The 26,268-nt window shown below is 41.9% G+C and overlaps 1 protein-coding gene across 2 annotated transcripts in view; it reads right to left on the bottom strand.

Moving 5' to 3' along the window:
* Nucleotides 1-665: 665 nt before the first annotated feature.
* The window catches only part of LOC120457203 (chaoptin), a 38,271-nt gene continuing 12,668 nt past the window's right edge, over nucleotides 666-26,268 (bottom strand). The window contains exons 2-7 of one of the 2 annotated variants that reach the window (XM_039644572.1): nucleotides 16,648-16,925; nucleotides 10,071-10,215; nucleotides 6,199-6,309; nucleotides 2,821-6,097; nucleotides 2,718-2,744; nucleotides 666-2,397 (exon numbers count right to left, since the gene is read on the bottom strand). In XM_039644572.1, coding sequence (XP_039500506.1) covers nucleotides 2,215-2,397; nucleotides 2,718-2,744; nucleotides 2,821-6,097; nucleotides 6,199-6,309; nucleotides 10,071-10,215; nucleotides 16,648-16,924 — 4,020 coding nt within the window. In that variant the 5' untranslated portion in view covers nucleotide 16,925 and the 3' untranslated portion in view covers nucleotides 666-2,214. The remainder of the gene's footprint in view (nucleotides 2,398-2,717; nucleotides 2,745-2,820; nucleotides 6,098-6,198; nucleotides 6,310-10,070; nucleotides 10,216-16,647; nucleotides 16,926-26,268) is intronic. The other variant, XM_039644580.1, reaches the window with a different exon arrangement.

Here is a 26,268-nt window from a genome sequence, read left to right as displayed (position 1 = left end):
AAGTCCTCAGTTTAAGCATGATTTTACTCCCAAAAGTTACAAATTATTACCACTCCTTGAGAACTATCCCATTATAGAGCTTAAAGAGTATCCATGCATTGCATTCCACGCCGTGCAGAACATCATTCCGCCGAGGGTGGCAAACAAGATCTGGTTGCAATGGAATGCTCTTATTGAAACACTTTTGAGCGCCGATAATCCAATTATGGCCTGACCAGGGGTTCCTCATCCAGCCCTTCTGCAACCGGGTCCTTGTAAATTTGCTGCTCGTTTCCCCGCTTTACGTGCTGTTTTTATGGAAGACAGTGGGGGAATGTGCCACAAGTTGGATGGCGAGAGTGGAGCCACCTGGGGCAACCGCGTCTCCCGCACATAATTTGCCGCAACTTATTTTGCCTTGAGTCAAGTTTCACACTAAAATGTGTAAAAGGGTCAACAGCTGCAGGGCGGCTTTACCCGCAGTTGAAGCTCATTGAAGGCTAATCTCTGGGGTCCGCAGCTGATGGGGATGGGGATTGAAAAAAATGAAAATCGAAACTATAGCGGTAACTGAACACAATTCTCATCAGTGACAAACACAAAGGGTTAATATTTCTATCATTTTATGTTTATTTCATATTCAATTTTCAGTATCGATATTCATTTTCAGTTTTTCATTTGCTACTTTAACTTCTTCTTTTATTTAAATTTCGCATTTTTCAGCCGCTGCGTATTAAATTGAAAAATAATTGGAAATAAACGCTGGCTTGAATAAACATAATGAACATTCCATTCCGTTTGCTGTATGTACAATATTATTTGATAAAAATTCCATTTGGTTTCTTTTTTATTTGGGGACATGGGTTGTTGGGCAAAAAAACTGAAAAACTGAATGGTTAGGTAAAGAAAAAAAATTGAATACCAGCAGCTTTTTCGTTTGTTTGTTTTGCCATAATTCATTTGTCCACTTTGTCTCATTCAATAGTATATTTACCAATATCATTATTATTATTTTACTTGTGCATTTTGCATCATCGTCGTGTAAACAACTACAATTAGTATCACGATTGTCATTGTTGTAACCGAAATAATATAAAGAGGTAAAGAAAAAATAAAATGCAATGAAATGGTGAGTAATGAACGTAAAAACAAGGATACGTTTTTATTTCGTAATTTATTCCTCTCAGTTAAATTGCTTGGAGTTATGTATGTCTGTGTATGACATGATTATGCTTTTCATTATTTTACCATTATTATTATTTTTTTGCCAAACTGATATGTACTTATATATGTTTGCGTGTGTGTTGTTAAAATTTGACTGCCCGTAAAGTTTGCTAACCGTTTTCTAGTTTAGCTGTTATATGTGCAATGTCCGCTACTCTTGCTTAAAAAACAATTAATAATTGCTATCCAATAATTTTCATATTATTAGTGTATATCCTTTTATATATCTCGATTTATCTAAATGTGTATTTGTATTTATATTAAATGTACTTATTGGCCTTGTCTAATTGTAAATTATAGGCAAATAAAACTAGATTTTGTATTATTAGTTTGGTTTTGCAAATTCGTTTTAAAAATAGTTATATAACTATTATTAACATCTTATGAATCTATGTTGTTCTATGGAGATGAAAAACGGTTTATTAACTATTCTCTAAGTGTGTGAGTGTGTTAGGAATCATCATATGTTCGCTGGTGAGTGTATGGTTCTGTGTAAGTAATCAATTGCATTAATTACCATAAATGTTGGCCAAGACACAAGTCATGTATTGGGCGCCGGAAGTGTGAACCAGAGTAAGTAAAAGCCGTACTTAGATGACCAACTTCGTGTTGGCGAGTGGAAGAAATTAGGACAATTTTTTAACAAAAATCATAGTGAGGAAGAAACTGTAAAACGTAAAAAGAAAATGCCCAGCACATGACTCGTTCCACTACTTATAAATATACTTTTTTCGTATGTATATAAAACTTATCAATTACGAGTGGACATAAACCGATTTGCTTGTCTTTTATTTAATTGTATCTTTATTGTTGCGGGCCTGGCTCTCACAATTAGCTATATCCCAAAAATTCGTACCTACCGATTAGTTTAAGTTCTTCATTTTATATATATTTATATATGTACATATCATACAGGCAATGATCAATTGAGTATCTTCAGCACTTTAGCCACATCAGCGGAGTCCGCTCCTATCTGTGGGTAACATACTTCGCCGGCAACTAAAGCCAACATCAGAGGGTCATGGTGGTCATCACAATGGGTATCAGAAGGGCCATCGCGAAGGATAACAGGAATATGCGCTGGCCAGAACTGCTCAACGCGCTCGCCTGGCAGAGCAGATCCTCGGGAAAGATCTCCAGGATGGGCAGGTGGCGACCCGATGTTGGATCGTGGCAGGTGTTGGCGCGGGCTCTCTAAGGAAATGGAATAGAATCTCATTAGCACCATTTCGCAATCAGTTAAAATGAAGTAAATATGATTTGGATATCAGTGCATTGCCATATAGCCATATTAATTGGATAAGTTGTATAAATTTGAGTCTCTAAAATGAGAAAGAAGTGGCATATAGATTTTGTATCACAAACCATTCTCAAATAAAGTATTGAATATTTGAGAATTACAAAATTAACTTGTATGTTTAATGCATCTCCTTAGGCCACATACAAAATAAAGAACTTTAACTCGCATTGCATTAATACCTTAAAAAACGGTTTAAAATAATCAAAAAGCTTACGCGCATATCGGCAATCGATAGGGGTAACTTTTGGTTAAAAATTAAGTTTCACACAAGGTTAAATAGAAGGGTGAACAATAAAGTGGTAGGTAAACCGACTCACCTGTACCATGCGCTTGAGGTCATCCTTCTGGATGACCTTTATCTGTGCTGATTCCCTCAGCCATCGGCGCAGCCAGTGACCGAACCACACCAGTCCGCACTCACATTCCAGCGGATTGTGCGAGGTGATGAGCCCACCCATGATGCTCCGCGTTCCCACGGCATCCCAGTAGCTCTTGTTGGGGTAGAAGCTGTCGGCGGCCAGGGCGTTGATTCGATTGTGCGAGATGTCGATGGACAGGTGCGGCACCTCGCGCAGGGCATAAAATATACCCGGCGGGAGGTCGGATATGCGGGTGTGCGAGATCTTCACCTGCAGTCGTTGACTTCGCGATAGCCCGGTGAAGACATCCGGGGCAATGGTCTGCACATTGCTGCCATAAAGCTCGAGGAGCCGGATTTTCGTGTTATTCGCCAGTTTGGCGAAGAGCTGTGGGCCGATATTTGGCTCCAGGCAGTGCACCCTCAGCTGCTGCAGACCCGGTATCCTGGCCACAATCTCACCCAGATTGGCATGCGAACTGGCATGCAGCTTCCTCAGAGAACGTAGCTTGGCAAATGCCTGCGGATTGGTTACCTTCACGTCCAGGATATTCAGTTCGGCCAGGTGCCGCAAGCTGGCTAGATCGTGCAGCGTTATCCTGCGCAGCGGATTGTGGGCCAGGTCCAATACGCGAACTGATGGCGGCAAGTGCTCCGCCGCACAGCTCGCATTTGTGAGTTTGTTGTGCGAGACATTGACGTGACGCAGATGGCGAAGGGAACCCAGTGGCGACAGCTCTTGCAGATAGTTGCCACTCACATCAAGGTAAGAGAGGAGGGGAAGCTTCAGCGGCGGCAGGACATACAGCCCCATGTGGTGGATGCTGAGTTTCCTCAGGCGCGGTGTGTGGACAAACACCTCCCGCAGGTTGGTCGTCACCAGAGGATTCTGCGACAGGTCCAGGTTGGTTAGATTATTCAGAAAACTGAACGTGTTGTCCGGCAGAATGGTAATGCGGTTGCGAGCCAAACTGATGTCGTACAGGAACTGCGAGTTGATGAACATCGAGGCATCCAAGTACTCTAGATTGTTGTGGGACATCTGGATGGAGCGGAGAGTGAATCCGATGTCTGTAAAAGCCGGAACTGGCCAAACGCTTAACTGATTCTCCGCTATGTCCAGATACTCCAGTCGCGTGTTCATAAACACTTCTCGTGGCAGAGCCCTTAACCGATTCGAATTGATACGCAGGATTCGCAGTTTCCTCAGGTTCGAGAACTGCTCCACCTGCAGCTGCTCCAATTGGTTGTGACTTAGATCCAGTTCCTGCAAGCTATTCAAGCCCTGAAAGCTGCGACGCCTCAGCGAGGTGAGATTATTGTGAGCCACGTTAAGAATCTCAAGAAACTCCAGGTCACCGAAGGCATGGCTCTGAAGAGAACCCAGCTGGTTGTGGGCCAAGTTAAGGAACCGCAACGTGTTCGCCAGGTTTGTAAAGCTATCCGACTTGGTCACATGGTTGTGGCTAATGTCCAGCTGGTAAATATACATGTAGCTGCTCAGCTCGTCATAAAAACTGGCAATGTGATTGTGACTCACATTGAGTCGTAATGGAGTGGTGGTGTTTGATACATAAAGAAAAGATTTTAACGACAGCGAACACAGCTGATTGTGCATCATATCCAGGGCAGCCAGATTGGGCAGCACCGTAAAGGCGCCATGGGAGATGTTGACCAGGCGATTATAAGACAAATCCAAGTAGCGTAGGAACTCCAAATTGTGAAAAGCATGGCGAGCTATGGTCCTAAGGCGGTTCGATTGCAAATTAAGTGTCTGCAAATCCCCGAGGCTATTAAACGTTTGCGAATCGAGTCGCTCCAAGGCATTGTACGACAAATCAATTTCCACCAAATGACTATGAGCTTCGGACTGAAAGAGTCCGCGGGGCAGTGTCTTTAGCTGGTTAAAACTCAGATTGATATAGCTCAATTCCCTCATCTGTGCGAAGGACTCATTCGAGACTTGCTTCAAATTATTGTTGTCCAGGCCCAGCCAAATAAGCTGGGAAAGTGGCAAGAGGGCATCTAGGGGGTCCAGACTCTCCAGGCTTCTGGCCGGAAAGACGGCGAACGAGAGCTCCAGAATCTTGAGGGTTTTTGAAACATTCTCAAAGACCAAAGGATGATGTATAGTTATGTCGTTGAAACTCAAACTGATCTCCTGAATTTGGTCTAGTCCCGCGAAGGATCCTAAATGAAGATGGGTTATCTTATTATTTCGCAGCAGTATCGTTTGCAGATTGCTGCCCCAGGAATCCACAGCGAAAATTCCTTCGGGGATGTCCGTGATAGAGTTGTAACCCATGTTCAAGTACGAAAGCTGTGTGTAGTTTTTCAGGCCGAGAACAGGGATCATGGTGAAATTATTGCCACTCAGACTAAGAACGCGTAAATTTTCAGTGAACGAGGGAAGATTGTTCAGCTGACTAATCTGATTGGATGTCAGATAGAGGTACTTTAGGTGCTGCAGTGAGGATAAGGCCACAGGCACGGTGGTGAGTCGGTTTCTCTCCAGATCCAGATACTCCAGAGTGTCTGTGAGACCCTCAAAGGCCGATGGATGCACTCGACTGATCGCATTGAAGGCCAGTACTAGGTGGGCTATGCCCGTGGCCTTAAACACCGCCTCTGGCAGCTGGGTGACAAAGTTCTGCTCTAAATTCAAAGCTCTCAGATGAACATCTGAATAGTTCTGCTGGAAATAGTCGGACTCCAGGCTTTCAATGCAGTTCTGGCCGAGATCCAGGCGTTCCAGGTGCATTCGCAGTGGCCTCACCTGAAGCTCTTTCCACTGCACACTCCGAATAAGGTTGTCCCTTAAACTGACGATTCGCAACTCCGGCAGTTGTTCAAAGAGCTGCTGGGGGAAAACTGTAAGCAGATTACTGGACAGGTCCATGGTGACCAGGGAACGCGGCAGATAGTTCCCGGCCACTTGGTAGATCCGATTGTTGGACAAATCCAGCCAAAGTAGTTTTTGCAACTGCTCGAAGGGACGACCGCCTGTCGCCCGATCACCAGAGCTCGGAGATGGTGGATAAACGGAATTACTCGTTTCTAGTCTGGTCTGCACAGCGGCCAAACTGGAAGGCTGGGAGCTGTTGTCGCTTTGGGAAATTACTTCCACTGATCCACCTCTCGGCGCCACTTCGGTTATATCGTTGTCGGATAAATGTAGAGATCGAAGAGTATCATGCTGGGCATCCCAGTTGCCATCCAAGGTGGTGATGTGATTGCTGAAGAATAGGTAACAGTATTTCACAAAGTTAGGATAATCTTACTTCTATATTTAGTCTCATGCTATGCCCATTTACGTTAAAATAGTTACGAGACTTACCGTTGCGCCACCAGTCGCGAGAGGGAATGTAATCGCTGCAGTGCATCCAGTGGCAGGTGCTGCATCTTGTTGCCAGATATATCCAAAGTCATGAGCGAGTGGGTCATCGTGCTGCAAAGGGAGAAGTACGATGAAAACGAGGACGAACGAGGTGCCACGCCTATCTGCATAAAATTATCCAAATCATTCCACACGAACTGCAGGGGGTGGTGGTGGGGTCTGTTATCAAAAATATATAATGGCCAAAACTTTCACTATAACTTTTGTTCACAACTATCAACAGTTTCCGCTTGGGTCTGCTACATCCTCCATCAACATCTGATTCCCCATCCCATGGCTCATATAAATTGACGTGCTGCCTGCCTTTTGACATATACCACACACAAGTCGGAAAACAAATATTTAAACTTAATTAACGCGTAGCAACGGCGACCCAGGCGACCCCAGCTGCCTCTCCGTGGCACCCACTTCCCTTCCTCTCCGGTCCCCATTAATAGTTATACACACGCACCGCAAACCCACCAAAAGCACACACACTCACACACATATGTGCAAAGGAGTGGACCACATTGGAACTTAAAGTTTTAATGATTTCATAAGCCACTTCTTTAGGGCATGGTAACAAAATCTCTCAGATTGCTTTTACTGCATGCGCGTTAGTCATAAGGCATACGCACTTTTAATAAAGTGATTTATTTACTGCTCTTGTATTCTGTCCATACGGTGAGTAATATTCATTTGCATTTAAAGGGTAACATGCTGCTTTTATTGGCTAACCTGATGTATAATTAATATTTGATATAACTCATACGCAGTGGTGACACATTTCGTACTGCAAACAAATCCTTTTTTAATATTGTTACTTGTGATACGATAAATAAGGAACATTTCAATAAATATTGTATAGAACTGATATCGTTTTGAGGAATAGTTATACTAAGGTCCACCCTCGATTTCAAAGCAAGGAGCTGAGGAGAGAAAAGGAAACAGAGTTCGGGGAACAGCGACCTCAATTATGAAAACCACGAGGTTTTTCAAACAAGTTCCAGCCTCCTCCTTAACGGCAACAACAAATACAAGCGCAGCGGCATCCTTTTGTAGTTCTCGGTGTTGTTGTGTTCCCGGTCTGGTTGTTTATGCGACGAGGAATCAAACGCAAAACCAAATTTTTGCGGCTCCTTTAAACCACTTTGCGCCAGTCGTTTTCCCGCTTTCCTTGCCTTCCCTTTGTTTTCCGGCTTTCTTTCGTCATTGCCGGTAGTTCTTGATGTTATCTTGGTTTATTATTGCCGAATGACTTCTAACTATTGCTAACGATTCAGACAAATAGTACTCACAATTAGCTATATTTAGTAGGCATTTTAAATTTCTGTTCTGATTTCTTCTTTATAAAAACAATACATTGAATGGCCCGACGCGTATATCCACTATCTTTAAATATCTGAAAAGGCGGGGTATAGGAACTACTATTGGCTTATTACTGTTATTTATTTATTATTCTTATATAATATTATTACTATTTAGGTTAATTCCTTTTGGGTAATGCATTGCAATGTAAGGGTGAGTGGAATAGATATAAATGGCGGATTAATAGTGGATATTGTGGCTTCCATGCTGAAGCTGCCATAATAGCAAATTTATTTAAACATATTTTTTCTTGTATACTTTTTGAACACTCGCAACATTTCTTTCGTTCTAATTCCATGGAAATCCCCACTAGCATGTCGCTAGTACGCTAGTACATGTACATATGTACATACGAATATGTACTATGTACTTGGAATACCGGAGAAGTGCGCATTTATCGGCACTTTGCAACTGAACACGCAACAAACACGTAACACACAACAAGCCGATCCATACACAGACCACACAACCTTAGTGGTATGTGCGTGTGCTTAATTTAGCAATGTAGCTGTGTAAATTATTAATTAGCAATTTTTGAAATACATAAGTGTTGAAATATTGATGGGAACTTTTACATATGGCATCATAGTCCGCAACAGAAAATGGAATCAAGTCTTCTCGTGAGTGTTCCCTTGTGGGCAATAAAGGCACCCAGATGCACACATGTATATATCTAACTGGGAGTTTGGACTACAAATGTAGGTATATGTGAATGAAACCTTTACGGACCACACCTGCGGTCAAGAGCGTGTAGCTCCTCAAACATGCGTTGTTTAAGGAGAGCAAAGGCAAATGCAAGGGCCGGTGAGCAGCGGTTTCTGTACATGCAATTTGCACTTTTAAAATTAAGTAACAGGTTATTTTTACGTAGTGTTTATACACAAAATGCATTGCTAATATCCTAAGTATATACACATCTGCGCACTAAAATAGATTTCTAAGCATATTTAAATGGGGTGCATTTAGCCTAATGAGAACTCTATAACGAGTTATTAAAATTGTGTACTCTGCTACATTTACCAAGATATTCTTAGTTAGCATACCTAATTTAATCCAGACAACTTTTCCACTAATAGACATTGCGGCCGGAGTTTATTATGCAGAGCATTTCAAGGGGTATGCGGTAGGAGTGAGGAGTAGAGAAAAAGAAGCACGTCGATGGTGGCGGGGGGTGGGTGAAGGTAGACGTTAACCACATTTGCCAGCCTTATGAGCATTAATTAGTTTGATTTAAATTCTTAATGCCATCGGAGTGTGTAACTGTGTCTTTGGCCAACTACCCCTTGAGCTCTTTTTCCCGGAAACTGCACACATCCGTTAACTGCGGCCTTCCATTTAACTTTAGCAGCTTAATGTGTGTGCGGGTGGGCGGTCGCCTGCGGTAAAGGGGCGTGACCCCAACTCTGGTTATCCTTTGTGCTCGTTAAAAAATTTCGCGTTTCATTTCATGGCAACAAAAAGCGTATAAGATGAAGAGCAGAAAAAAACAAAAATGCTGCCAAATGCGGTCGACTCTTCCCCATGATTTCTCCCATTCCCATTCTACACACACAAAATAACGTGGCCAAAAGGGGGCGCGGAGGGGCCATGGAAAGTTGCAGCCCCAGTCGAATGTGTGATGTGTAATGCGAACTGAATCACAAAACGCTGACGAAATACGAGCCTGTGTTTACTGTACTACAGTCAGGGCAACAATCACATATCTCTTCGCGTATGTTAACTTTTTCTTTATTTGGCCGCTTACACTTTAACGGGTTTCTATAAATTGGTTGACACTATATACGTTTTATTCAAAAATTATACATTGCAGTTATATTTAGCTGTAGATCCATTCCATACAATGCTTAATAGTCAAGCCTTCCAGGGCTTACATTTTGTCACAAATCAAATCTAGTATTTAAAACATTAAGCTGAGAAGTTTTTCTAATTTAGGGCGGAAAATTGGCATATCAAGAGCATTTATTTATTCGGCTTAGCACTTAAAATGTTCCCTTACCGTCCCTTCTCATCTTGCTTTGCTTTTCTCTTTTTGTGAGTTTTTACACTCAAACAAATAGCGCTTGAAAGTTTTTCATTTTCTCTGGTTTTTTTTGCGTTTTCCGCTGCGTGTGTGAGTTTGCATTTCCTGCTTGCATTTTCAGCCTGAGTGCCCCGCTGAAAACGCGACGCCACCACCCGTCCTCGCTTTGTTAAACTTAATTTTACGCCTTTTTTACAACTTGCAGGTTTATGTTGTAAAAATATACAAAGCACTCTTCACCGGCAGACACACACTCTCACGCATGCACACACTCTCACGCGCCCAGGTGGAAAAGGGGTCATGTAAATAGGCCGGCCAACTGTCCTGTCATCATCTCCCTCTCCTGGCAGGTGTGCCTGTGCAGGTTTGGGTTTGGGCTTGGGTTCCATCTCCACTGCTCCTCCTGCCAACGTGACTCGCCACTTTTCCAGTGGAAAGCACTCACCTGAAACTCCGCTCGGATATATCCTGCAGTTCGTTGTCGATTAGCTTTAGTGTCTTGAGACGCAATCCCTGGAAGGTCTCATCGTCGACACTTTGCAGATGTGTGTTGGACATCTCGATGTAGCGCACACTACTGTGCATGAACTCTGCGGAGGAGCGGGTAAAGAAGATATATGGATCAGAGATTTGACAGAACAAAAATGTACATATATACAGTTAAGAATTTAAATCACAATGTTATGTTATGAGTGGAAAGTTCTTTTCTAAATAATATGAAGCCACCCTAAGATAATAAAAAAAAATAATAATCTATATATTTGGGGACTTGAACTTATGGAAAAAGTTGTTCCAGCTACCACTGCTACTTATAATGAATATTTCACCGTGTGTTGCTGGGAAATTGCGTTAATATTGGATGTACCGAAAGCATCCAAGTCCCTTCGCAAAGTAAGAGCCGTCTCCGCGATGGCGGCTATCAGTTCATCACTCAAATTGATTTTAAACGGCATCCGAAGCGTTTACCATAAACGAGGGAATATGCAGGGGCTTTCGCCAATTCCCTATGCCAACCGATACATAGATGTCTCTCCCCGTCTAACGATGATGGCTTTTGTTTTGGCAGTTTGATCGCCGGCGCGTTAAGGCAAATGGGTCATCAGCGTGTCATCAGACAATGGACCCAGCAAACCGGTGGACCAGAGAGGTCCAAGTCCATGGCACATCGTCCATTGCCCGTGGCCCAAACCAATTCCCCTCCGGCGAGGAAGCCACGCTTTCGATTTTGTGCTCGTTTTCCGGTCGAGCCAGAGGCACAGGATCCGGGCACTGCCTGCAGAAAAGAAAGCGACTCGCCATCGTCCCCGAAAAAATTCCAACAAATTTCATTTTATGGCTATGCAAAAGACAGTTACATCTTGGCTGAGCATAACAATGAAACGCAACGTACTCGATTGCTCGATTAACTTTTTAAATTGTGAATGGGAAGTAGCCAATTCTATTAGAAACCTTACCAAAATATATAAGGTTTCAAATGAATGTAAGCTTTCTATTTCGTTAAAAATATATTTTTGAAACAGAATCTTTAAAATAATAACATTTAAGAGTGGCCTCGACCGTATCAGGTTTACTTTAATCTCACTGAAACTTCAATACGTCAAGACTGAATTAATTAGCTTAAAAAAACCATTTGAATGGAAGGGATACCGTTTTGTGTGTTAAGAAAAAACAATTCAGTGATTTACAATTTTTAAAAGTTTTTCCCTGAACGATTTCATGCATATTGCATATTTTTTTCGAGCTTAATTCCCTGCCAGTCAAACCTCAACAAAATTTGCTCGGGAATCAGTGCGTTTTCACTTATTAAATATTCCATGGCGCACAATAAAAAATAAAGAAAAATTGGCAAGCATAGAGCGATTGATTTTTGCACTCTCTGGCGCATTGAATATTTATAAGGAACAATCAATTGCTGGTCAGCTTTCGTTTTATGCGGTATTTTTTCTCTATGTCTAAATGCTTTGATGTTCGCAGTTTTTTCTCAGTCTGAACTCATCAAATTGATGTTTAATTATTTCGCTCTGCAGTCAAGTTTGATCAATTTTTGTTGTTGTTTTTTTTTTTTAATTTTTGGCCAAACGCAGATGGTTGAGTCAATCTCTGAAAATCCGGGCTTAGTCGCGAATTTCGCTTTGACTTTAACGCGACCGTGATGTCAGTGATTTGGTTCAGATACTGACACAGGAATATGTGCATAGCAAATGCGGTGGAATAATGGTTGAACAGAAATAGATGCGCCTCCGCTTTGGACTTTTGGTCTAAAAAATTCCCAAAACAGCCAACCGAAAAGAGAGGACATTTTTCAATTAAAAGCGAAAAGTGCATTTTCATGTTGCACGTCAGTCTCTCTTCCAGTTTTGTACCAATTCTAGAGGAGCAAAACAGACAAAGTCGGGGAGAGTGGGAAAAATGCCACGCCACTCGACCAAAAAATATTTACCATGTCGGCGATCGGGTTGAGGGAGTGGGTGGTCGATTGTGGGCTGTGGGCTGTGGTCTGTAGGCGGTAGGCGTTGGGTGGTGTCATTTGTAGCAGTGCCTCGCCGCCTCCCAACCCGCCGAATGCTTAAGGTAAGGTCAGGCCATAATTTAAGTTGACAAGCATGACATGGAAATTCCCTTTGGTCGCAAGCAGCAGCAGCCGTTGCCATAATCAGGCTGAAACACATGGCTACGCCACAAGCATGTGTGCGTGTGATTGTGAAGAGCTCCAATTCCATGCGAAAGTCGCCTTGGGTGACCAGTTCCTTTGAGAGCCGCGACCCTCGTCCCAAGCACTCCAAGGACTCTCGTCCGCCCCCGCTGCTCCTGTTTAATTAACACATGCTCAACGAATCGTAATTTAATTGTGGCTTTGATGTTTCCCTCGGGTTTGAACTGAGTCATACAAAAATTGAAGACATTTAAAGGGGCCAGGAGCATTTTACCTCACACGAAGACTAATTATTTCCAATTTATGGAAACTCGCTGGAAGAAATTTCTTTCTGATATCTTATGCGTCGCTATTGAATTAAATTACACTTTTAAAACCTTGAAATTTCCCTAGTACTTGCATAATTGTATTCGTAATAAATATAATGCTTAAGTACATAGAAATTAATAAAATTATGTAAATTGAAAGCAAAGAGAAAGTATTAGCGATTAAATTGTATCTTGAAATAACAGTACTATTAATAATCAATTGCTCTAGTATAATCAAGCCAGTGCTTTCGAGTGTTGACCAAACTAAACTGTTAGCTTTGTACGCATAAACCCATATAATGATTGTATCGGCGATACGCTTAGATAGTTGATTATTCAAATGCCAATGCATGCATATATAGTTTGCATTACGGGTACGGAGGCCGGACATACATGCGCTACACGAAGTAATATAAGCACAGAGCAGCTTACATCTTAATTACATATCGCATATTAATACAATATTAATCATACGCCCTGTTGACACGCGTGCGCCTCCCTTGACCAAGCAGCAAACACGTGGCCAAAGCACGGCGCATTGCTCATGCAAGGCCAACCATATATACTCGCAAAACAAATGTATATATGTATGCGTATATGGAGAAAGTACGCATGTGTGTGCGGGGGCGTGTGCATATCTAAGCCATTGCCAGTGTTTTGTCAGGAGTGGACAAACCAGCACAACAACGGCAACAACACATATGGCGTTAATAAACTTCTGGCCCCGTGCTCCATGCCTTAGGGTCCACCAACTGAAATGAACTCGGAAAACAAACTGGTGGAATGGGTACAGCGAACTGGAGACCAAAGACTGGGCATGGAGATGTGCATATACGGAACCTGGATGGAGACTCCTTCTGGAGTCCATCGCACGTTGTTGGCTTGTGCTGCTTTATGGCCGCAAGTCAATTCTCTGACAAAATGCCAAGCATATTTATTTATTTACTTTTGCTTCCAGGCACAACAGCGAAGACCACTCCCAAACTTCCCATCCTCCCAGCTGTTTGTATGCTCGTCCACGTCCACGTCCGACGTTCTCGTCTCGTTTTGCGTCACTTGCCAAGTGTTTATTCAACTTGCCCCACCGAGTATATGAAAAAACACAATAAAGTACAAACAGCCAAGTGTTGGTGGGTGGTAAGGGGGCGGGCAGTGGCAGCATAGATGCAATATTAACTCGGCTAAAACCAACGAAATTTCTTTGACTTTTGTTTGAACCTTAAACTAAAACCAAAAATTTATTTTATAAAATTTCCTGAGACTTTAAGTAGCTAAGGTACTGAATATATTTAAGTAATAACTACAGTCTTTCGATTCTTTTTCGTTGTATTCAAGCATTATATTATTTAGACATGTTTTTCAATTTTAATTTTTATAATTTATCTAACATGCTTGACCTTTTTCAAAATGACAGACTATGTGGCAAATATGAGCACTTCTTATTATTTCTTATGGAAGCATTTTAGGGGAAGTCATCTAAGGGGACACCATAAAATGTGGACGAGAATCGTGTAGGCCTTAATTCTAACTCTATCATCTCGACAATTTGTGTTCTTTAGCCCAACTAAAGCTGTACGAGGCTCGGTAACAATCTGCTACGACATTCAAACCCGATGCCTTAGAGCCTGTGCGTCCGTGTGTTGATGAAGATTACGTCAGCTGAAAAGTTATTGTTTTGGCCCGGCATTCAGGAAGGCAACTAAAGACAGGAACCGGGTGTGGGTGCGATGTTCGGGCTGGGAAACTACCATTTATATCCATATACTTGGTGTCCTGCACCACAAAATGGAGAGAAAGAATCAGGCCCAGGAAACATGCGGCATGTGGGCAAACTGTCGTCTTTCATTTTCGATTTTCGGTCGGTCGCAAATAGTTTTCGGCATGAAAATTGCGGCCAAATCGAACCAAGGATGCTGCTATCTACCAAAACGGCCTCTGGCCAAGCATGAAAGTGACCAGCAGGAGAGAGCCCGAAAATGAAACATTAAAAATAAATCTAAATTGGAGATCCACTATTTTCCATGTTTTCTTTTTTGTTACGTCCCAGTAGACAATAGGAATTCAACATTAAATTACGGAAATATTCGGGGCAGGAACAAAAGTGTCACTGCTGCATATTCTGTGTGCGGTAGCGACGCACTGGAAATTTTGAGATATTAAATGAATTTCCAACTTGTGTCCCCAGTTACAGTTGTCAAATCCTCTTCCTCACCACAGTTCCCATTTTTATCCTTTTCAAATTTCTGGGTGCATAGTTGTGGTTATTTTTTCGGGCTGCTCGACCACATGGTGACGGTTCAGGCAGGAAGTCGGTTCGATGAGGGGAGCAGGCTGGAGAAAGCGGGAGCAGGGGGCGTGGCACGCAATTAGCCAGGCTGTCAACCAAAGTGTTTTCTCTTCCTTTCTCCCGCATCTCTCTGGATTTCTGTGTGTGTCCGCTTGCATTAGAATTGCTAATTGCCAAAAGTTTTGCAGCTGCAACATTTCTTTTGCTGCTTGAATGCAATCGTTGTCGCTGACATCCCCATCAACGTTGTCATTTATATATATGGGATAACATTCATATAGATAGTCCTAGAGTTGAGACATCTGCTTGAAGTGCAATGCTTGATGCTGTAAGAACAGGCTTTATGTCCCTGTGATATGGAAGTAAAGGAAATATAAATTGGAATTTGCTGACGTGTCATTACTTTTAATTCGATTAGTTATAACATTTTAAAGTTTTTCATCAAAGCAAAGGCCAATGCAGATGCAATTGGAAAGTTTTGCATAAGAAACGAAGGATAAATTGCCAATGCGGAGTAGCCATTTCGGATCCTCCGGGGAGGCCACCGAGCAGGAGACAAACTTTTCAATAGTATTCCACTCTTCCACTCTTCCTGTCTTCCCAATTCCCGGTGCTGCCAATGTCTGGCCAATTTTTGTGTGTTTTGCCAGTCAACAACTTTGTTTATTATTTTGTTTCTGTTATTTTCTTTTTTTGCAACTTTATGCGGCAACTTTTGGCCAAAAAGGCGACTCCGTGGGCGTGTCACAGTTGTTAACGAAGAGGAAGCGGATTGTAGAATGGTAATATTTTCAACACAAGGCTCAAAACACACACAAAGCGAGGAGAAAAGAAGCCACCGCAATGAGAAACATTTTGCGCTTGGAATGGAAATGGAAAATGACAATGGAGCTATGGAAACTTGCCATTCATTCATTACTTAAAAGGGGAGCAAGAGTCTTCGCTGAGTCTCCCGACTGTAAAATACCTACCTTATGAATTCTGGAGAGCTATAAGCTTTTTAATGAAATTAAACCCATTGTTGTGGCCAGAAGGTTACCTGAAAAGTAGGTGCTCAGTTGTCTACTTTCAACTAACAATTGTTTCGCTAATTAGCTTTAAATTCCAAGTCACTTTGATTGTTCTATAGATTGGTAAAAAAAAATAAAAAGTATTATTTCACATCAGCCAACTTTCCTTCTTATGTGACCGAAAAGTGTGCATATTACACACTATAAACCATCTACCTCTGTACTTATAAAGTGCCAGGTATGAAAACTACCAAAATTTGCGTGGAATTTGCCACAGCAATCGTTATAAAACTTTCTCGAAAGCAACGGCACAAGGGGAGAAAGAAAAGCGGAAAAGACAAAGAGGGGAAAAGAAAATAAAATGAAAGGAAACTTTATTTTTACAACTAATTGGCAAACTTAAATGTAAGATTTCGTTTTATTTGTGGGCCGCGACAAAGCTGTTTGAGGCTTCATTAAAAAATTACATTTTTCCAGCTACAGGCGACAGGAGCACAAAGACCCCAAAGGCACTTGGTTGGTCAGGGAAACAGGAAATGGGAAATGGGAAATGGGAAATGGGCAATGGGTAATGAGAGAAGTAAGAAGCCGACCGACGAGTCCTTGTCCAGGGCAGCGGCCATGGCAATTTATGACCAACTGGCAATGAAAATATTTGCCACATAAATAAGTCGTGACAAGCTGGAAGGACACATTGACAGGCGATACACGGAGCCGGAGGACAGGATATCGAAAGGATCGCAGGATATGGCGGGGTCGCTTACCTGGAAACTTGTACAGGGCCACCTCGTTGCAATTAATCTCAATCAGGGTGCTTGTCTCGTTGGGCAGACCGGCGCACTGGCACATGGAGTTGAGTGGACAGGCGTAGAGGATGTCCTGCTGCTGTGAGCCCAACAGGGCGGCGGATCCCCTGCCTCCGGACGAGGACGGTGGACCCCGGCCGGTGTTCCTTGGCCTGCGGTGGCCACCTCCGCCGTCGAACTGCCAGCAGTGCGAGGAGTTCACCAGGCATGAGATCAGCACCAGATACAAATGCATCCTGAAAGGGAAGCGAAAGAGGTTTGTTCTTTAGAAATCTGCGATCTATAGATAGCATCTTATAATCTAGTGGTCTCCACTTTTCCTTTATTCGCTCGTTTCATTTCAGCACGTTGGCTCACATAAATCCACTGTGTGGAGACACCTTTTGCCGAGGGCATTTGTTTATTCGTTGCTGCTTTGCATAAATCACACGTTTGAAAAGCGAAAGCAAATGAAATGGCATAAAATTAACGTTAGTCCACACGCGTCAACTACGCACCGTGGCACAAAACAAAAATATGCATATACATATTTCGTTCATGAAATATAAAATATCATGTAAAAGAACAGTAAGTACCGATTTTTAAAATGAGCTAAAATTTTAATTGATTTTCAAGCAGAAAATATACAGTCATATAGCATCTACATCACCCAAGTTTTAATTGTATTTACGACAATTTTTATCCCGCACAGCACTTTCCAGACACGAGTGAAACCTAAGCCCGCAAGCATTCTGCTTGCAAGCTCGGTGCGTAAAAACAATTAACTTGATTTAATTGTTTTCGTAATACTTTTGAACCAATGTTGATATTTTGGCTTAAACGAGCCCCCCTCATTGCGCGTCCAACACGCCAAATGGCAACGGAGGAAGTTTTCGACTAAAAGCCTGCGACAACTCATGCAAATGAGCCGCAGTCGTGTGACACAGTCCTCTTTTGCCAGCCGAACTCCCTCTCATCCGCCATGCAATCTTTCATACACATGAAAATGCCTAGCCTTAAAAAGAAAATATGCACTGGCGGAAAAAAGGTTTAACTATTAAAAGTGATTAAGAAAAAATTATTCATCAGCAGTAACTTATTAGCCGGAAGACCAACAATTTGACTAAGTGTCTTAAATAAAATTCAATAAAATTCAAACAAATCTCAATATATTTCTAATCAATCATTTCTCTCGGCTTTGATGAAAGTCAGAAGAAAGTGCGCAACCACAACACGTAGAGGCCTCAACAGCCGCAGAGAAGTCGCATATAAAACATGTTTCATGTACGCTGGATGTGTGATGTTTATTTGACACGCCAAAGTATATAATAACAAATAAAAACTTTCGGCTCCGCCATGAAACCATGGAGCCATGGAGCCATGGAGCCACGGAACCTTGCCATACTAGACGCTGGCGACAAGGACGAGTACGGGCCATTAGCACGATTGTTGAGCTTTAAGACTCCCGACGGTTTACCTTGAGTGCGCCAATGTGTGGGTACCTGCGCACATTACGACCAGCCATAAAACTAGGAGCCAAGAAGAAAAACCCTGTGCAGACTGCCACTCAATCCCGCTCCCATTCGCCTAAGTCTGTAAGTTATTTCCAGTCAGCTCAAAGCTTCGGAAAAGTCAAATATATTTTATACACCATGAAATATGGCTGAAAAAATGCTGAAAAAAGTAATGCGGGAGGTCAGGATAGCAGAAATTATACGGCTTAGCTCTTAAATTGGCTTGCAAGAAGAAAAACTCCGAAAATCAGGGGCTTACCAAAAAATTATTATACTATTGCTTAAAACGAAAACTAGCCTCCGCGTGGTAGATTCTGAAACTGCTTTTCATTCGCAAAGGTTATATACTATTGTATTGTTGCAATAATTTGATTTCAAATAAAGTTCTTTGGAATTCGAAAAAGGAAAATTCTACTGACATGAAAATATTTAGCAATCAATCACATAAATATGCAATCTGGATACCATAACTTTGTCCCATCTATCTTTCGTTTCAATTAAATAAATATATTCTAATTTAATAAATCTTATCTCGCCAACTGTTTACCTAAGCTTCCGACTGTCATTTGCCATATGCACAAAACATTAAATTCCGACTGACAGAAGAAAAACCAATCAGAAAAGCTTCAGTTTTCCGCCCGGCACTTTTGCTGATTGTTTTTCATTACGCTGATGGTGACAAATCGAAGTCTTTTCGCATCGCTTGGACCATGTAAAACAAATGATACATCACTCAGTTGAGTGCGTATATATAAGTAGTATCAACCTTTATGCACCTTTCTCACACATATACACATGCGATACATCAGACATTCGAATGGGACAAAGTCGAAGAAGTCAGGATGTTGGACGACGGGCGGCAGAATAAAAACGAAAAAGATAAATATGTCGTAAAAGTTTTTTATTTGCGTTTTATTTTTTTTGATACAGAAAATGACTAACTTGTTGGCTGACAGACAAGCAGCAAACAGGCAACGCTTCGGGCCAGAAACAAGTGGTGGTCAGAGGGGGAGTCGGTCTGTGGGCTGGTGGGTGGATGGGTGGTAGGTCATGTTGGACAGAGAACGTCTGTCACGCACACACGACCCCCCTGCCCCATAAACTGGACCCTGCAGATGCGGGCGCTGCGTCCATGTGACCCTCAACCTTGTCGGACCAAACTTTTAAAACAAGCGAACAGAATAAATGAGTGAATGAAAAGTGGAATGAAGGAGTACCATGGATACTCTTTAAGGAACAGATATATATATAATAAATATTTATATATAAATATTATTAAAAATAAAGTAGCGGGCTTAAAGTTAGTTTACAAGCTAGTATTTTCATTAGCTTTTTGTTATAATATTGTATTTGTTAAAAACCCACAGAACTATCTTTATCTTAATCCCATTTCGTTTTCCCTTTACGTTTTATACGCTTATTTCCATAATATATGCGATACCCTTTTCCCCACTTTAAGATGCGGCCAAAGAGCAAACTATACAATAAAGTGTCAATCCCCACAAACACTCCCATTACTGAGGAATCCTTTGCCGCCATCATCTTCCTTTGAGGAAAAGGACGAATGCCACGAAAAGGTCAACAAGAGGCAGGCTGCTAGGCGGGGCAGACCGCAAGTTTTTATTACGCATATAATGCCAGCGATTTGCCAAAGGAGAGTGCGGGCGGGCGGGAGTTTAAGTGGGAGTGGCTCGCAGAGTCTGCATCATTTTTATACTTTTAATTTTTTATGCCGGTGACACAGTGACATGAAATGTCAACGAGCTGCAAAACAAACAGCAGCAGGAGCAGACGGAGAAGCGGCAGCAGCAGGAAAGTCCTGGACAAGGACCAGAATAAATATGATGAGCGTCCGTTGGGGATGATGTCCTGTTAGTTGACGGCGACGCCGACGCCGACGCCAACGCCGCTGTCGGCGACGACGCGAGTTGCGCAGCGCAGCATGAAATAAGAGCAAAACGTAGCATACATTTGGGAGTTGCTGGCTCGCAGTTTCTCCGCTCGTTTCGGCTCGCCCTATCTCTGTCGAGAATTTGCGAGTTTGTGCGATAATAACATATGTAAGTTGCCTCCCCGCACACAGAGCATGCATATGTGAGCATGTCGGTTTTAAACTCAGCCCCATAAGCTGCTCCCATTTATGCTCCAGCTCCTGCTGCTGCTCCAACTCCAGATGCCGTTGCTGTTGTAGAAGGCCAACCAACGCTTTTTCATCCCAAAAAATAAAGAAAACCAGATTTTAAAGCCGTCGCTCAGACGGGGATCAAAACTTTAAATGAACTTAACAAACTGTGAGCGTGTATTTAACGCAGCCGAACATGAAAAAGGTTCTTGGGCAAGCGATTACGTGGCAGTAGGTGTTCCTTTCGTATGTGTATGTATGTAAGTGGGATCATTATATGTATATATATATAATATCCTCAAGATACATTACACTTAATCGGCGTCAAGTCAATTAAGAATACGGCAAACTTTGGCCGGGCCTTTCGACAGGAGTACCTTAGTAGAAAGGATAAGTTATTATATCCTAGCAGGAGTTTCCTGAAATGCTTGGTATTAAATCTAAGACCTTATTAAGGATATACTCTTCTTTATAAGAACAAATTAAACACGTAATTATGAGACACACTATAGCCATTTTATATACTGATTTATCTTTATTTTGAATGCTCAAATGACCACATTACTTGGACCATTCCTCAATTCGACACTTTACATTTTATCCACATATTCGCTTCCACTTTTCCACAATATAGCCATCCATTCAACTAGCTCCGATTTGCTGGCAAAAGTCTAAGGCCAGTTCTTGGCCATATCTCACACCTTGACAGATGCAAAACGATCCATCTTTGGCATGGGAGCTGCACATATGCAGTGGGTTTTATGAAACCATTAGCAGAACGGCGCAAACTTTAAGATACATTCATCTTGCGAGCCGTTTTAAAAAGAAACTTAGCACCGCACTGGTTTGACTCGGCACCGATTCCTTGGCCATATAAATCACACCCCGACACAGACACACCAACGGAGATCCACATCCACATTCACTTCCACAGTTTAGTCAGTTCATTCAAGTGTCGTTTATCGCTTTTGCTATTTTGGCAGCGCCTTTCGCAAAACTGTTTTCGGTCATAAATATGCCAATTTGGCAGAGCGACCCTCACACTTTACCCTTAACAAGGTGATTTCCCGGTACTCGGGAGCTAACCAAAAAAGCAGCCATCCAGCTAGTCAGTCAGTCAGTCAAGCAGAGTCAGTCAGAACAATAAAAATAAAATTTATTACTCAAAGTTTATGGCATAGCAATAAATGTATCTTTTCTGCTGAGTATCCCAGTATCTGTATCCATAAATATGCACCCATTCGCACCTAAGTGCGGCATGCGGGGGTGCCACATGTGGCGCCCACAGCCGCCAGCACTCATGGACATCAGAATTATTATGTTGCCCCAGCCCAGCCCAGCCAATTTCACCCCATTCCAACCCATTTCGACCCATTCCAAGCCATGTTCCACCCAGAGCACAACCCTTGATTCAAATCCCATAAAGTTGTCGAGTGTCTGTTGCTGTGATAGTTGCTACTGCTGGCTATTTCACGTGGTTCGGAGCTGTTTGGCAATTGCCGCATCATTAATCTTACTCACGGAAACGACGCTTAGGTCAAAGTTTTGAGTTCGGGTAATTTATCTTCGACTTGCCGCAATTATGTGCCCAGACGGTGCTGGATACGAAGGGAGAAAAAACTAGACAACTTTGCACCGTGTGCTGACACCTCCGTTAATTCCAATCCCTCCGGCAATCAGCGACGCACCTGAACTTTAAGCCGGATGCAGAGGACTCTCATCTGCAGATGCGGGGAGATATATTTACATAGAGCCCCACTCGCGAAAGGATTGCTCTAATAACTCTTTGCCTTAATAATTTAAGAGCAATTTCGCGCCCGCGGCACTAAAATTAAATTGAAGTGTTTACGGAAAACACATGAATTGCTTATGAACGCCGAGCGCCAAACTATCCAAGGACGTTCGCCAGGTGGGCCGTACGAGAGGCGGGATTGGAGGCCTCAGGCGTGTCATGTTGTGCGGTGGGCGTGGTCGCGGCTCCACTGTGCGGCAACGCTTTGGATATATGTATTCCATGCTTATCAAGCAAATGACAGTGCACGATGGAAACAGAAAGTACAGGGCGACAAATGAGTGATGACCAAGCAACCCCATCGCATGTGCACAGTGGCTGAGGCTGACAAAAATGACTAAATTTTATGTATAGAAATAAGGAACTAGTTGGGAGCTCTAAGATATCCCACAAGTTGTTTGTACTTTAGAATGGTTCTAAGCTCAAAAGCTTGGCTTAAGGTCCATATTTGTATCCATCTCAAAACGTACTTACAGGTATATAATTTGAGCCACACAAAATAAACAACATTCTATATGAATATAGCATATAAATAAGGAGATATAACATTTTTCATTAAATCGCAATCTTAAATACAACAAAAAAAAAAACAAAATATGAATTCTATTTGCTTCCTAAGTCACAAGTAAAAAGTAAAGGAATGTAAGGGTTTGCTTAGCAAGTTAGAGGGTAGTAATTATAAAAACTTCTTAATTTGCGTGACTTGCAACCAGAAGCCTACAATTAAGTCACAATTTACTGAGTAGAAATGGTTTCTGAATGAACAATAAGTCGGACAACTCTCACCATATATTGCACAAGTACATTTAAGAGTGTTACTTTCCATCTGAATCTGCTGTTGGTGTACATACAGCTGGTATACATACAACGTTAGCTAAGTATCTTTGGGATTAATGAGAATTTCCTTCAAAAGTCTCCGTAATTCCCTGTTTTGGGCCACTGTTCCAGGCTGTTGTTATTATTCTCCGGGCACACAGCCGCACAATTAATTGCGTAAACAAAACGCGACGGACGGGAAGGCATGAGCATTGAATTATTCAAATCATCTATAATTACAGCTGGCAACCGCTCGATTGCCTGCTCCTTGCCGCCCCAACGCATTTATCAATTAAATGCGAACGCAGCGGCAAATCCAGCAATTGCAACAATAAGAGCAGCAAAGGCAACAACAACAGCGGCAATGAGGACATTGCTGGGCCAGCAATTAAATTATTAAAAGTTTGTCATAAATAAGTGCGGCACTTGACAATTATTAAAATGAATTACAATCCAGCCAGAAGGATGGAGACCCAAATGATGGGCTCCAGGATCGATGGCGGCGCCACAAAGGATTGACTAAGGGAAAGGCCAAAACGATACATATACGAGCTTTTAAATTTATGCGTTGCCTTTATAGCCGTTTTCTGTGTGTGTGTGGGACGACCTCTGGGTTTATGAAATGCCAAGCGGCTGTTTTCGTTCTTATTTTTGCAACTGTTTAATCTCAATTACCAGTGCGAAATATGCAATAAATCTGTTATTGTTTGCCTTTATAACCGATTTGCAGGGTATGCTGGCCTGGTTGCTGAACACAACCAAAGAAACCGAAGCAAAGCCACTCCTGAAACCATTAAAAAAAGTATTAAGTCCGATCATCGTATTAAGTCATCGTTGATTTCTCGTAAATGCTAAGATAGGTACTCCTAGTAGATATTATTGTTATACTACTTATAACACTATTTCTCCATATAGCCAGAGTCAGAGTGGGGTCTTGTTTTTATTACAAACTTTTCAAAGCCAAGAAGGGGTATTCAAAACTCGATCACTTTCCAGTTTTGGGTCTCTGCTGCTGCATGTGTCACGGTGTGTCAGTGGCGTTTTATGCCATTCTTTCAAGTGGCCCCGACACACAGTTGCTGCAAATGGCAGGCGTACCGCCATTCTTCTGCCTCGATTTGCCACCTTGCCCCAAACTCCAAACGCGTTTTATTTTTTGTTTCATGTACGAAGCAATAAAAACACAAATAATGGCGGCAGTTGGATAAAAAGAGGAAATGTGTGTGCAGGGAACTGTGAGGAGGAACATACGCAATTTGTGCTGCGTTTGGGGATTGTTGTTGGATTGTAACATTTCTGTTTTCTGTTTTCGGTAGCTTGTTGTTGTGTTTGGTTTATGCGATCCCTTTTTTGTTGCTTTGGCTTTGGCCCTTTTTTATTTGCCTGTTTGGGCTTTGTTGGGCTGATTTTAAGCCTTTAAGCACATAATTTCAATTGCTGCATATAACACAAAACGGATTAATTTTGATTTTGACGTATGATTTGTGTGTTTGTGTATTTGTGTGCACGTAACATTTCAAATCTGTGCCTCTGAGTGCCAAATACCCGGACCCGACCCATTAATGCCTTACCCAGATTTCTACAAATTTCGGCCTAAGTATTCGGCAGGGAAAATGCACGCTGAACCTGACAGAAAAATCCAATCTCAAAACCGAGAAAAGTGCTCAAACGCATCTCCACAACTCAAAGGGTTAGTGGCGAAGCCGAGCCTTAAATTTTCGACTCACAATTTGAAAGGTAAAATGTTGCCTAAAGTAAAGTATGTGTTCATGTGAAAGTAAACGAGGTCATGCCGTTTTTTCCAAAAAAAGTTCCATTCCGACTGCAAAAGGAAAAATATGTTTAGCCTAATTCAGGTGAGCGATTTCACATTGCTGATATTGAATTAAAATTACGGGTATAATCCATGTAAATACATTTTCAAGGAAATAAAGCTCAACCGGTTTAAGGTTTACCTTTTCTTATAAGCTGCAACTTATACATTTTACGGAAATCACTTTATATTTTCATAAGCTTTTAAGAGTTTAAACGATTAAGTATAAAGTTAGTGGCCTTGCAGTTTAATGTGTTAATAAATTTATTAAGCATTTGTAATTAAACGTTGACTAGAAATATATTATATTTTCACTGCTCGTGCTCTCTTAAATCCATTCCATTTTTAACTTAACCAAAAGGGGTATTTGCATAAGCCAAACTGGACCTAATTAATTACACTTGATGAAAGAACCGGAATATCAAAAGTCTGCTCTAAATTTATCTGCGGTTTTGAATCTCCTTGAAGCATCAAACACTTCAACCGCAACAGCAACTTTTGCCATACTTTTTATATATATACTTATACTTATACATACTTATACATTTATATGGAAATCAGGTTGGCGACACTTCGCCAACTAAATGGCTTCATTAGGAAATTAAAGCGACAATGACTGAAAAACATGGGAAGGCGCAAGAGAGAGAGGAAAAGCTCTGGCTCTTCAGTTGAAATTTATGAATTTGTGGCATGATTGGAGCTAATCACGTTGCATGCCATTACCAAAAATTATTTCACATATAGCACGGACGGGAAAGAAGGGGAAAACATTATTTAAATATCTTAATGCGTTAAATTTACGAGTCCCGGCCATGAGAATGGCCACGCATAAACTACATGATCACATACATATGTATGTATGTATGTACATATGTATGTATGTATGTACATACATATGTATGTATGTATGAGGTACGGCCGGGATATTCAAATTCGGTCAGGTGTATAATTAAATTGGAAATTGTGAGCACACGCACAGGCGAAATGAAATACTTGGGATTTGGAATATTTAAACGATGGGCCATCGTCGCCCTATAACGCCGGCCACTTGACCGCCACTTAGGACCTGGCCAAAAGGTCAAAGTGTACAAAATTCACTGGAAAGCCATATACAATTTGCTTGGGACATACCATCCCATTCTCAATTAGCAACATCTCTTTCTCCATGTCCTCATGGATAAATATTCAACTTCGCTGGCCGTTTTTAAAGACAGCAAATATAATTACACCTGCAAGAGAGGTCGTAAGTCCCCATCGTTCATTTATTCTTGGCCAATTTGGCGGACAGCCACCGGCACTTCGATGAAATGTGTGCCAATGTCTCCCCGGGGCTTGCAACCCCTGAGTAAGCCACGGATGATATGCGACATGGGGGAATCGTTATAATCCTAATGAATGTATTAAAGTTGCAGGAGAAATGAATGTAAGCTCGTTAGTGAAAGCCTGCAGGGAATTGCGTGGAATCAGAAACTGAATAAGCTTTCAGAGGTGCGCTGATCTAATTTTTTAAATCGTATTCTCTTTGAGGGAACACAGAATATCT

The sequence above is a fragment of the Drosophila santomea genome, chromosome 2L (assembly GCF_016746245.2).
Source record: "Drosophila santomea strain STO CAGO 1482 chromosome 2L, Prin_Dsan_1.1, whole genome shotgun sequence".
In the NCBI taxonomy this organism is placed as follows: domain Eukaryota; kingdom Metazoa; phylum Arthropoda; class Insecta; order Diptera; family Drosophilidae; genus Drosophila; species Drosophila santomea.
The sequence above is the reverse complement of the archived record's forward strand: the minus strand, read 5'-3'. Positions and strand labels throughout refer to the sequence as shown.